The following is a 12052-nucleotide window of genomic DNA, read 5'->3' as shown; positions in this document are numbered from 1 at the left end:
AATATAAAACTAATACTAATTCACATTAAAACTATACTGAACCACTACATTGAACTATACTAGAGTATAGTTAAAATTAAATTTCAAGTAGAAATTAAATTAAATCGAAAGTATTATAATTATTTCAAATATTAAAATATCAGTATATTATATATGTAAATGGGAAACAAAAAGAAATATGTAATTGAATAAATGCACAGTTTTCAAAAGAGAAAAAATTACATTTTATTTAAAATATTTATTACAATAAAATTTTAATATAAATTGGAAAATGTTTGCACTTAAGTGACTTTCACTCTATATTATAATATTAGAACTAAGCATGGGAAACAAGACAAACTCGAAACTGGAAGAGAATAATTCAAATTCGTTGTGTCGAAATACCGCTTCAAAGCGCACATTAAATAAAGAATGTGAAATTTAATAGAAAACCACAAAAATTTCTTACGACAGACACAGACGACGAAAAAGTACTTACAAGCAAAAGTTACAAAACAAAAACTTTTCCTCCCATTTATAACTAAATACAGATTACAAGCATATATGTAGGCGCGTATATATGTATATTAAATGGCATTACAAAAATTGTGCTTGACGACGCAGCGCTGTGGCTTCCACTCCCGCTATAGCATTGTTGATTGTCCCCCCGTCTACGTGACTGGCACACAACACTGCTGACAGTTCTCCATTGCCGGTGTGAACTCCTCGATTTGTATGGTCGTCTCAAAGAAATTATAGCGCCGATGAACGGCCGTGCTGGCCTCCTCCAGAATGCGTTTGGCATTCGCTTCGGGTGCTGAAAGAAATAAAAGAAATTGAATTTAAAATTTTGATTTCGATTTTGTAAAAAATGATGCTTATTAAAAACCCAAAAATAGGTAGGTGATGTTGGTGGTGGAGTTAGTGTTATTAATGCTGTTTGAATGTAGTTTGAATAATTGCTTTATGATTGGTTGATGATTTTGTTGGATTTATTGACTTATAATAAAATGTGTTCAAAAGAGTAACCCTTAACTTGAGCCATTTATGATTCATTGTATGGATTATTGAATGCTTGAAATAAATTTTGTTTTTGTTTTTTTTTTTGTTACTGATTGATTTTTTGGTTAGATTAGGTTTTATTAAATAAAATATTTTACAAAAGTCATTTTCATTGCAAGTCTTTACATTTGCTTAATTATTTATTTTATTTTAAAAATACTTGAACATAGCTTTTCATTGCATTTAATAAGTTCGTTTGAGAGACTCTGGTATATGAGAAGGTAATCAGGAATTTCGCCAGCTCGTGGCGGTTGTTTATGTTCTTCAATCTAATGTTTTCAGTGTGTTCAGTAAGGTTTGCCATTTTATCATGACACGCTTTACTTTGGTTAAACGCTTGAAAATTATTTAAGATTATTATTTCTTCGAAAAACTCACTCAAAATTCATATTCTCAGGCGTGTCCCATTTTTGGCTTAATGGTTCTGTCAAGAAAGGTCGCATTTGGGGTGAGATCATTCTCGTGCGATTCCGGAAATGGTTCAGGTTTGTTAAATTAAAGGTATTCTCCAATCAATGCTCGAGTACCTCGAAGATAACATGCAGCGCTCTAAGGCCGAAGTTTTCCATCGAGTCATCGAAAGTTTGCTTAAACTTTGGAGATATGCAAACGGAGCCATCGTGACCATTTGGCCGAAATTGAAATCGTAAATAGCATAACAATAAATGGAAGAAATTGTTATTGGCAGACACTACATTTCGAGGTAACTTTTTGCATGCGAGTTTTCCTAATGAGCTCTTGCACATGATCTTGGCGATCTTGCAAGTACTTAACGCATTCCATCTCGCCTTGTTCCACCTGTCAGCCTTTTCGTAGATTTCGTTGTATGTCGTTCTTATTCGATTCCCTTAATTTCATTGCTATATTTTTATTCGGTTCCGAAATTTTTGTAATAAAATCAGGTTTACTAACTCAACTGAGTTGTATATATGTATATATGTATATACATATACAACAAGATATATGCGGAAAGAGCCAGACAAAGTAATTAGAAGTCACTATTGACTAAATGAGGTCCACACCCATCATTACAAAATGGACCAATGCACGAAGTACTCTCTTCTTTTTATTTCGATACGACTTCGCAGACGGACCCTTCGTGTCTTTTTTACATGTCATCTTTTGTTCGCAATTTTTACATCGTCGTCTATTGACTGGTGAGTATAATAAAAAGGTGCTAAATATATAACTATACTAAGGGATCCGGCCACGATCCAATTCAGTGACAATTTTATTACGAATAAAGGTGAAAACGTTTTTGTCGGCATAAGAACCCAAAGGATTGTACCTGGGGTTTAATTTTGATTATGTTCATACAAATAAATTTCATTGGAAAAAAACTAATTTAAGGCTGCTTTCTCAATGTCTGGTTACCAGCGTTACTGTTCAGTTAATAGAGTTGTCCGTTTTAAGAGAGCTTTCACTTAATTCTTTATTTATGAATTGTTTCAACTATCCTATCTTCTAAGATGGTTCGAACTTTATATAGTGTACTAAATTTTACTAAAATCGGTTTAGTAGTTTAGGAGTTCATCGCGAACAAACAACGTGACACGTGCTTTTTATATATGAAGATTAAGGAGTTCAGACCCAAGGCTAGACGAATTTCAATATCAAATGCCTCACTTAACCACATTATGATTAAAATTAAGTTTCATTTCCATTAAGTTCAAAAAGATATCGCATACCAGCATAAAACTGTGAAAACTTACAAAGTAATTTACACATATATATTTTATACCATAAGCGGTCATAATGCCTACCGGTTTCAAAAACAAAACTTCATAATTTGACTTGTGATTTTTTTATTGAAATTCATAGACATAAGACGGAAAGTTTTCAACAAATTTCGTAAAGGAAATAAAATTTTTGTGTAAGATACTAATAAAAAACCCAAAAACTTCATTATTTGAATATTTGACATGAAATTTATAAAATTTGAGGTTATGTGAAAAAGTCTATATGGCAAAGTTATAAGCCTTTTCATTATCTACAACATTTCCATAATCAGAAATAACAAATATTCAAGTAAAAATAATTTAAGGGCGATTTCTGATTGGGAAAAGGAAGGGTAGGTGCGTAGTTAATTTTTTATGAATTAACAACCTCCGCTTCCTTTTTCCAATCACAGATCGCCCTTAAATTAAGTTCCCTGAATATTTGTTATTTCCTTCCTGATCTCTGATCTTTTTAATGGGTATCATTGTACTACAATTCCTTATGTTTTCAAAAACTATCTAATGTGGTCTAATAGAGGTACTAATAAAGGTATTACCTATTTGACCAAAGTAGATAGTTTTTTGAACCAATGTTATGTATTAAGACATATTATTGCGATAAAGATATTGAGGTCCACATATACGGATTTCGAGAACTTGAAGAGTTATGTTCTGATGTGGCAAGTTATTAGTCAGAATGTGGAAGCCTTAAAAGGGATATATGTGGCGAGTTTTGACTCGACATCTTCGTTATTGTTGGATTTATGTTTATACTGTAAAGTGCAAAACTGAATGGAAATAAAAAATTGTGTTTGACCACCTATGGTTTCCGAAATATGTACATTAACTTCAGTTATTGGCTTACATATGGTACTCACAACTGCGATCTCGAATTCATATTACAATCGGTACAATTAAGTTCTGAATATAACATGCATCAACAAATGGCCTCCATTATTTCTTTTGCAAGAACGAGTTCGATCAACCTATTTTAGAGCACGTTTTCCACCAAATGAAGTCCAATGTTATGAATAATACGGTTATTGACTTCAAAACTGTGAACGGTGTCACATTTCAATGGCACAATTAATTGAAATAATCGAATCTCTAAACTTGTTGCGCATTAATTCGGTTGCTACACGTGCTGCGTGGCACGTAGTTCCGTCTTATTGGAACAAGAGACTCGTCAACTTTTTCGCCTTGTCACTGCAATCAGCTATGCCAAATTACAGTTCTTTATCTTAGTTAAGTTCCTTTACTTGGAATCAGATGTTTACAATATCAATTGCTTCCAATTGCGGTCATAAAAAGTTTGTTACAATCGATCTATATCGTTCTGGCAGTAACAGTATGGATGTTACCAGCTTCACTTGGAAAGAAGTGCGAACCAGAAACTACACCAAACTCTCAATTAAGGTGAATTTAGTGGTTGTTTATGAATAATTTGTAGATTTTCTTTGCACCAGAATCGGCAGTTTTGTTTATTTGCTGCACTACTCAAATGAAAGTTAGCCTCAACCGGAAGATAATTTACTAAAAAAAAAAAATTATTATCGTTTTCAAAGTTTTTCAAAGCAAAATCAAAAATGCACGAACATTTATGCTAGTTCAATAACTTCATTTCTTGAGTTGGAACAATTTCATAGGGATGGAAGCCCAAATGTTTTCTTGAAATTCGATAGAATGTGGTTTGAGACATTTCCAATTTTTGAGAAGCTCTTGGAATCGACAAATTGCAGTCTTCAGCTACACTTGCCTGAACGGCATGACATTACTTCGAGCTGTTCTTTGTCTTATTGGCACTTGAACTTTAAGAAAATGTACGCCCAAAATTTTCAACCATTCGACGAAGACCACAGATGGATGATTATTATGACCATAAAATTTCAAAAGCGCAAAAAAAGTTGCAATTTCAGAAGGATTCGTTTGAGAGTAGGGTTGAATAATTTGTAAACATTGGTCTTGATTGGAATTAAAATTATTATTGAATGCAATGAAAAAAAAATTACATATCACCAGTCGTTTTCGGAGTACTGTCGGCACGGGTTAGCGTTGACGTGGGAAGATGAAATTTCGTATTTAATTAAGTCTGGAGCTATGCATTTCGATATCTAAAAAAAATTTTTTCTCCCATATAAGCGACACTTTAATCACGACGTATTAAATATGGTCGTAACGGCGCTAAAAAATAATAGAATCCTTAACCTTGCATTCAACAAATTCGCATAATTTGTAACAAAACGTGCATACTTTTCGGCGCTACGCTTCAAAAACAGTTTTTCAAATTCTCCAATTAAAGCGCTGCCATTATGTGGCAATCCGTATGCAGCACCAGTAAACACAGCAGCCATACGAAAAACTCTCCGGCAGATACAAATTACATTTTTCAATCTCAGCCCTATTGCAGACATCTTCCTTATGTCTCGATGCAAATTAGATTTTCACACGTGCAAAAACGTGACCACAGTTAAATACGAAGTAACCACAGCACAGCAGCAGCCAAGTGGCTATGACAACTCAACAACTTCGCACGCAGGCAACAAAGCGACTGGCAGCCGAAAAGCAAGGTGCTACATAACTTGAGGCATAACGTGAGGCGCAATGCAGCGAAGTTGAGTTTGTGTTTCTGTGTGTGTGTGCGTGTGCGTGTGTGTGTAAGTGAAATGTGTAAACAAAAGCGAATTATTGGCTTGCAGCGTGTAATGCAATTGCCAAAAACTTTAACTTGCAACTTCCTCAATTTTGCGCTACACTACTGCAGAGCGCAACTCCACACACACCTCGAAAAAGTCGGCAACAAACAAATCAAAAGTACAGTAAAGTTAACAAATAAACTGCAACTACTAACTACACGCCTTCCGCTACTCCACAGCCAGCTCTCGATTGTTGCTGTGTTTACTCAACTGTCTGTCACGCCCGCTCAAACGCCCCCTCCGCCGTTATACTTTCCGCATTTCGTAGTTTGCATGCTGTTTTTGTTTGCGCTGCCTGTCAGTTTGTCTAAACGTCTTAGCTTTCTGTCTGCTGCTCCTCAGTATTGCGCTGGTGCGCCTTGCATCCTGCCAATACGTAATTTCGCAAAATGTTTGCATACTTTTTGGCAGCATTGCGAATGCGCTCACCGAGCTTGCCAGCAATCAGGCAAACCGGCAGCATTGTCATTGTCGTTGATGTTGCAAATGCGTATTGACAAAATTTAAGCTGTGAAGTTTGCTTATGAGTTTTACGACAAATATTAATTAAGTGCTCAAATAAAGCCATAATGAATGCAGCCGCCTTAAGGTAGGCAACAGTTTTACAAAAAGCGTGGTAAGACGAGTGTGTCTCCGGAGTATTAGTCGCAATGGAAATCGCAGTTTGGATACATGCTTCAACTGCTTACGCTTTATTACGCCTTTCACCACACCCGCCACCTCTTTTGACACTCCTACCACCACCAACATCCACCTCCAACTCTACGTTATATACAAACATTCCACTTGCTTTTACGACCTCTGCCAATTTATGCCGCTGCACCGCTTTACGTCTCTCTTACACATTAAACTCTTTTTTATGCGCCAACAAATTTTTCGTTTACGCAATGCGGAAGGATGCGTGTTGCATGTGGCATTTAACGGTGCACAAAGCCTTTTACTTTATTTATATCTTACACTTTTCTTTTCGTTATATTACTTTTATCACGTGCATCATAAAAATGTGCTGCAGTTACGGTCAGCTGCAGTCGTAATGATAAAGTGTACGTTGACATTTCACGGTAAATGAGAAATTTGTACATTTTTTATGCGCACAAAGAAATTTGCGAAATAAAAATAGACTTCGAAGGCACAAAAGAATGCGAGCTGGCGACATTAACTTGAGTTTTTATGAGTTGACCTTCATTTTTGTGAGTGGGTGTGTGGAGAATGGAGATAAATGGGAATGATTGGTGTTGCAACCTGTGCGTAAGTTAGGCATACAGTTAGGGGCAATAAAACGTTTTTTGAGTCGGGAAGGAGACGAAGGTTCGACACAATCTTTAAGTCATATTATTTTGTCGTTAGTCAATGATATGGTTCCTTATTTAAATTTCAAAATTTAACTTTATCTGAAATTCCATAATAACATCAAAAGCAATCTTAACCTCAACCTCAATCTCCAACCCAAACTCAGTATCAGTATCATTACCAATATCAATACCAATATTAATATCAATATTAATATCAATATCAGTATCAATATCAATATCAATATCAGTACCAATATCAATATTAATATTAATATCAATATCAATATCAGTATCAATATCAATATCAATATCAGTGTCAATATCAATATCAATATCAATATCAATATCAATATCAATATCAATATCAATATCGATATCAATATCAATATCAATATCAATATCAATATCATTTTTCTTGAACATACTACGAGTTACTCGATTTGATATATTTTCCAATATCCAAAATTGAGTTGGACTTGATCCAACTTTTCTGAACCAAAAAATTCGCAGAAGCAAGTACTAGTACGAGTATAACTGCTCTGCTTCCTCCTTTTTCACCTTTCCCGCTCCCGATCTAAATCGATGCGTTAGTTTACATATATTACCGTTATTTACCTTTTAACTTGTCAGAGAAATGCAAAGAGAGTCAATAGAGGAATGTTCTAATTTTTTGGTTAAAAACGTTTACTTGATGCAATAGATTGCTTATTCCCACAATCTGACAGTAGACTTCAGTTTTTGTAGAAACTAACCACAGCAGCAATCGGAACGCTTTCCAATGTTTCTCTGGAGCTCACTGAGCCATAACAGGAGATCTGGAAAACGATGAGCAAGAGATGGGTATCCACTTCCAATAGATTTCATACTTGGAAAGAGTACTTCTCACTTTTCAAATCTGAAGTAAGAAACTATATGTCTTAAGAAAAGTACTGCAGCAGTCTTTCCAATTTCTCACCGAAATCGATATCAGACTAGGTACGCAGGAAATCAAAAGCGTTTCTCTTTCTTCCCTCTTGCTTATGGTTTTACTGACGGGGTTGTCTCGAGTCCAGAGAGAAATGTTAGACAGCTATCTGAAAAAATTATCGAGCAAGCGTCAACAAGCTTACTGTCATTTAAATAAGGGTCATAACCAGAAATTGAAGGAAAATTTTAAGTGAAAGCTCCTTAGCTCCCACCTACAGGTACTGCGCAGCTGAAAGTAGTGTTCTTAACACTCACGAATCACTCATGAGTTAACAATAAACGAAAGCATATACAATTCAATAACAGTTACTCTATAATATAGATAATCGAGAGTATATAAAAATCAGCAATATTTCCGCTCATTCTTGGTCAGTGAATCGTAAGTGAAATTCACTTTACTGCACATTTTCAACGCATATTTCCAACCAATACGAATGGAAAGCATTCGACAACTTGATTACTTGGAAATTATTCCATTTCACACAGAGTTCGAATGTTTATTGCCGCGCACACTTCAATCAAATTTCAGCTGGCAAAGAAATATAGACTGCCAACTAAATGTATGTAGGTATATAGATATATGGATGAACACATGTGTATATAAGTGTATATGTATATGTGTACTTGCAAAACGGCAATTGACTTCTATTTCCATTTTTTGTTGCTTTTTTCACACACTTCACCCTCGTTGGCACTGCTGTTGCACACACCTGCCGCATTTTGAGACGTTTTGCGCCTGAATGCATGCTACGGCGCAAATTCAATGCACTCACACAGACGAGGCATTCAGCCATTCGTAGCTGCACACGCTCCCCAGAGACACACTAACACACACAGAAACACACATACATGCGAGCAGATATAGAGTAGTATGAGATAGTCATTGAAGTATTCAACGCTGGCATGACATTCATTGGGGAAGCTGTTGCACTCAATGCATTTTTCTTCACAAACGGTGAGCAGACATTCTTGGCAGACAAGCAGCCAGGGGCGACGAAGAGGGAGTATAGACAAAGGCTTGTATAAGGAGGGAGAGGACGAAATGTGTGAGTTGGAAAGTGTGTCTCAAAAGGTATGGTGACACAAAACTGAAACGCAACGAGAAGCAGTAAAGCACGCCAACACACACACACGCAATACAACCATGCACACATTTCCATGGGGCGCGGGTGGTGCAGCAAGTGAGCCAGATTTATTGGAATCGCTTCACTGGTCATAGCAGCAGCGAACACACACGCACATACAAATATAAGTAAACGCCCAGCGGCAGAGGCGACGAGCTGTGTGCGCGCTGTGTGACATAAGCGGACCAGAGGCAGCACAGTGAAATTAAAAGTTGCCTTGAGGGCTGCTAAAACTACTCGGCGCCAGTCAGACAATTCTGTGTGGACTGTTAAGTGCGCAATATCTTTAAGTAAGTATAAAGTAACTTACAATAACAACAACTGCTTATTTTTACAGCGCGTCTTGGCATTTTATTTCTTTGCGGAACTGAAATTGTTCTACAAAATTGAAATTAAATGTAAATTTTAGAATTTTTTGAAAATTTATTTGCTGCAGAAGGCATTCGGCAGAGTTAAAAAATGAAAGTAAAACGACATGAAAATTAAAAGCTGATTTTTCAACACGATAAGGTATGAATGAGTTAATGGGCGCCTCAATATAGGATATGTACTTAGATGACTGGAAGTCGAGCTACAATTTTTGAAGTCGCTGTGTTTTTTGCAGATCTTTTTTTTCAGTAAATGGGATTAATATCTACAATCTTTGAAATTTCTGGTTCTATAGGGTTGACACATACATATGTACGTATGCACGTACTATATAGAATATATAAAATATTTCAATGACAACAAGATATATTGCCATAAATAGCTATTACAATAATTCCAAAATATTTTCTTCACAAAAAAACATAGCAGGGTTGCCAACAATTTTTTCCAATTTTTTTTTCAATTAAATGATTAATATAAAAATACTTTGAAAATGTTTGCTGTAGTTTTCAATATTTGAAATTTTTTTCGTTATAGGGTTACCATATACATATGTAAATATTAAATAATTGAAATGTAAATATAATGTAATTTCCTGACTGACAACAAGACGGTAAAATATAATATTTCAAAAATACTAGAATAGTTTATTCAAAAAAACTTAGTAGGGTTGCCAACTACTTCTCAAATAAAGTCTTTAAACAAAAATAAATAAATGAAACTTAATAAAAAGTTAATTTGATTAGATAAATAATATATTTTTGAAACGTAAGAACAAAATAGGGTTACCACTATTTTTTAAAAAACCGAAATGCATTGGCAACTTCTTATCAAGCAAATCCTTAAAAAAAATCTATTAAAATTGACAAAAATGTAATTTTGATAATATAAATAATTTTCAGCAAAATTTTTTAAACAAAACTATAAAAAAGGCTTACCAGGTTTTTAATGAAAAGCAAAATGCATTCTAAAAATGTAGTGCAGTAAAGGGAGAGCTGTAAGCACATTGTTTAAGATATCTGAAGGAATATACAATATTAAATTTGAAGTCAGGGTTGCCAAATTTATTAGGAAATAGTTATTTCAACATTTTCGGCACCAATAGCTTATAAACTATTATGTAATTTTTTAACTAACACCCCAAAAAAAATTCTTTCACCATTGACCATAAATTTTTAATTTGTTCTGTTGTGGGGTTGGCATCAATTTTGAATTTTTGACATTGTAGAGTTGCCACATATTTACAAAATATCATTTTGTTTATAAAAACCGTAAAAATAAATTGCTTCTGCTCAGAATTGAATTGAAATTTATGTAGAAAAAACTACTTTTATTGACAAGAACCGTAAAACTAAATTATATCTGCTCACATACTATATAACCATAAAAATAACACAAGAACCATAGCCAAAAAAAATTTAGAAGAATTGCCAATATTATTAATTAGTTTTAATCAGCAAACAATACTTTGAAAAAAATTATACAACAAACAAATATACATATGTATAATATAAGTTAGTATTTAGCCAAAAACTGTCGTTTGAAAAAATATAAAAAAGTGCTGAAGAGTTACCACTATTTTTCAAATTAAAACCCAAATTTTTTTTTTAAATAGATGGTCCAGAACAATAACAATAACGAGTCTTGTTTTTATGCAGGGTTGCCAAATATAAATATTAATAAAAAATTATGTCTTAATTCCGAAAAAAGATTAAATTGTGATTTTAAATTAAAATTAAATTATTAAACTATTAAGGTTGCCAACATTAAATTTTTATGTTAGTGACTAGGACAGAGTTGCCAGGTTTGAAAATAATATAGCTAACTAAAAGCTAAACAAGCCATTGAACTGAAAAACAGATTTTGTAGGAATTCCAGTAAAATCATACAATCATATTACTAACAGAGTTGCCATATAAAAAAATGTATATTCATATATTTAACAATTTAAATACAAAGTCTTTTAAAAATTTCTCTTTAACTGTGAAACAAAAAATACTACTTTCTTTTTTACCACACTTTCTAAGTTCTTGAATAACCTTAATGTCAGCTGTAAAAAACAAATATTCAAGCGCTACAATTTACTTTGCTTTATTTTCACTACATTACGAGTACTACCTACTAACACTAATACCATGCTACCGTGCCTTAACTTCGGTTTCTTTCATGCATGCCGCGGTAAAATGATAAATTACTGTAAGGCAGGCAGTAGATGCTCAGCAGCTGAAGTCAAGTGGAAAGTAAGAGTTTTGTGGCAGCGCATTTAGGAATTTATTGCGGAAGTGACTTTTGATATGCGGAGGTAAGTATCCGCGAATGAATGTGTGGGAATATATGTATAATAGACATATATATTTTTTCTGTGTAACTGTATACTATATAATAATGCAGATTTATTTCCATTGAAGGAGTTAAGATTTCCCGCTCGTAAAGTGCACGCGCTTTTAAACCTCTTATCCGCACCTCTTCACTTAGGTTCCTCACACACTCTCACTTTGTTCGCGAAGCACCATTTTTATTCCCACATTACTCGACTCAATCACTCACCGCTTTTGATGTGTGTATGCTCCGTAAGTGTGCTGCGCTTTAGTAGTGTTTTACTTGATTTTTGTGTATAAAAAAATTATAAAATTATTGAAAATTTTAATTTCATTTGTTCGATTCAAAATTAAGAGAATCACTGTAGCAGTAAAACGGGTAAGCCACAAATTTGAAATTCTCCAATTAGCGTTTATTTAGTAAAACCATTATACCAAGTTAAAGTTAAAGTTAAAGTTAAAGTTAAAGTTAAAGTTAAAGTTAAAGTTAAAGTTAAAGTTAAAGTTAAAGTTAAAGTTAAAGTTAAAGTT

The 12052-nt window shown here is 34.0% G+C and overlaps 1 protein-coding gene across 2 annotated transcripts in view; it reads right to left on the bottom strand.

The window, feature by feature from the left end:
• Window positions 1–345: 345 nt before the first annotated feature.
• LOC108972804 (zinc transporter 2) overlaps window positions 346–12052 on the bottom strand; it is a 137591-nt gene continuing 125884 nt past the window's right edge. For both annotated transcript variants that reach the window (XM_018939626.1, XM_018939627.1), the window contains one exon: window positions 346–796. In XM_018939626.1, coding sequence (XP_018795171.1) covers window positions 651–796 — 146 coding nt within the window. In that variant the 3' untranslated portion in view covers window positions 346–650. The remainder of the gene's footprint in view (window positions 797–12052) is intronic.

Source organism: Bactrocera latifrons, unplaced genomic scaffold (genome assembly GCF_001853355.1).
Source record: "Bactrocera latifrons isolate USDA-ARS-PBARC rearing strain unplaced genomic scaffold, ASM185335v1 scaffold_43, whole genome shotgun sequence".
NCBI lineage: Eukaryota > Metazoa > Arthropoda > Insecta > Diptera > Tephritidae > Bactrocera > Bactrocera latifrons.
This window is presented reverse-complemented; position numbering and strand designations above follow the sequence as displayed.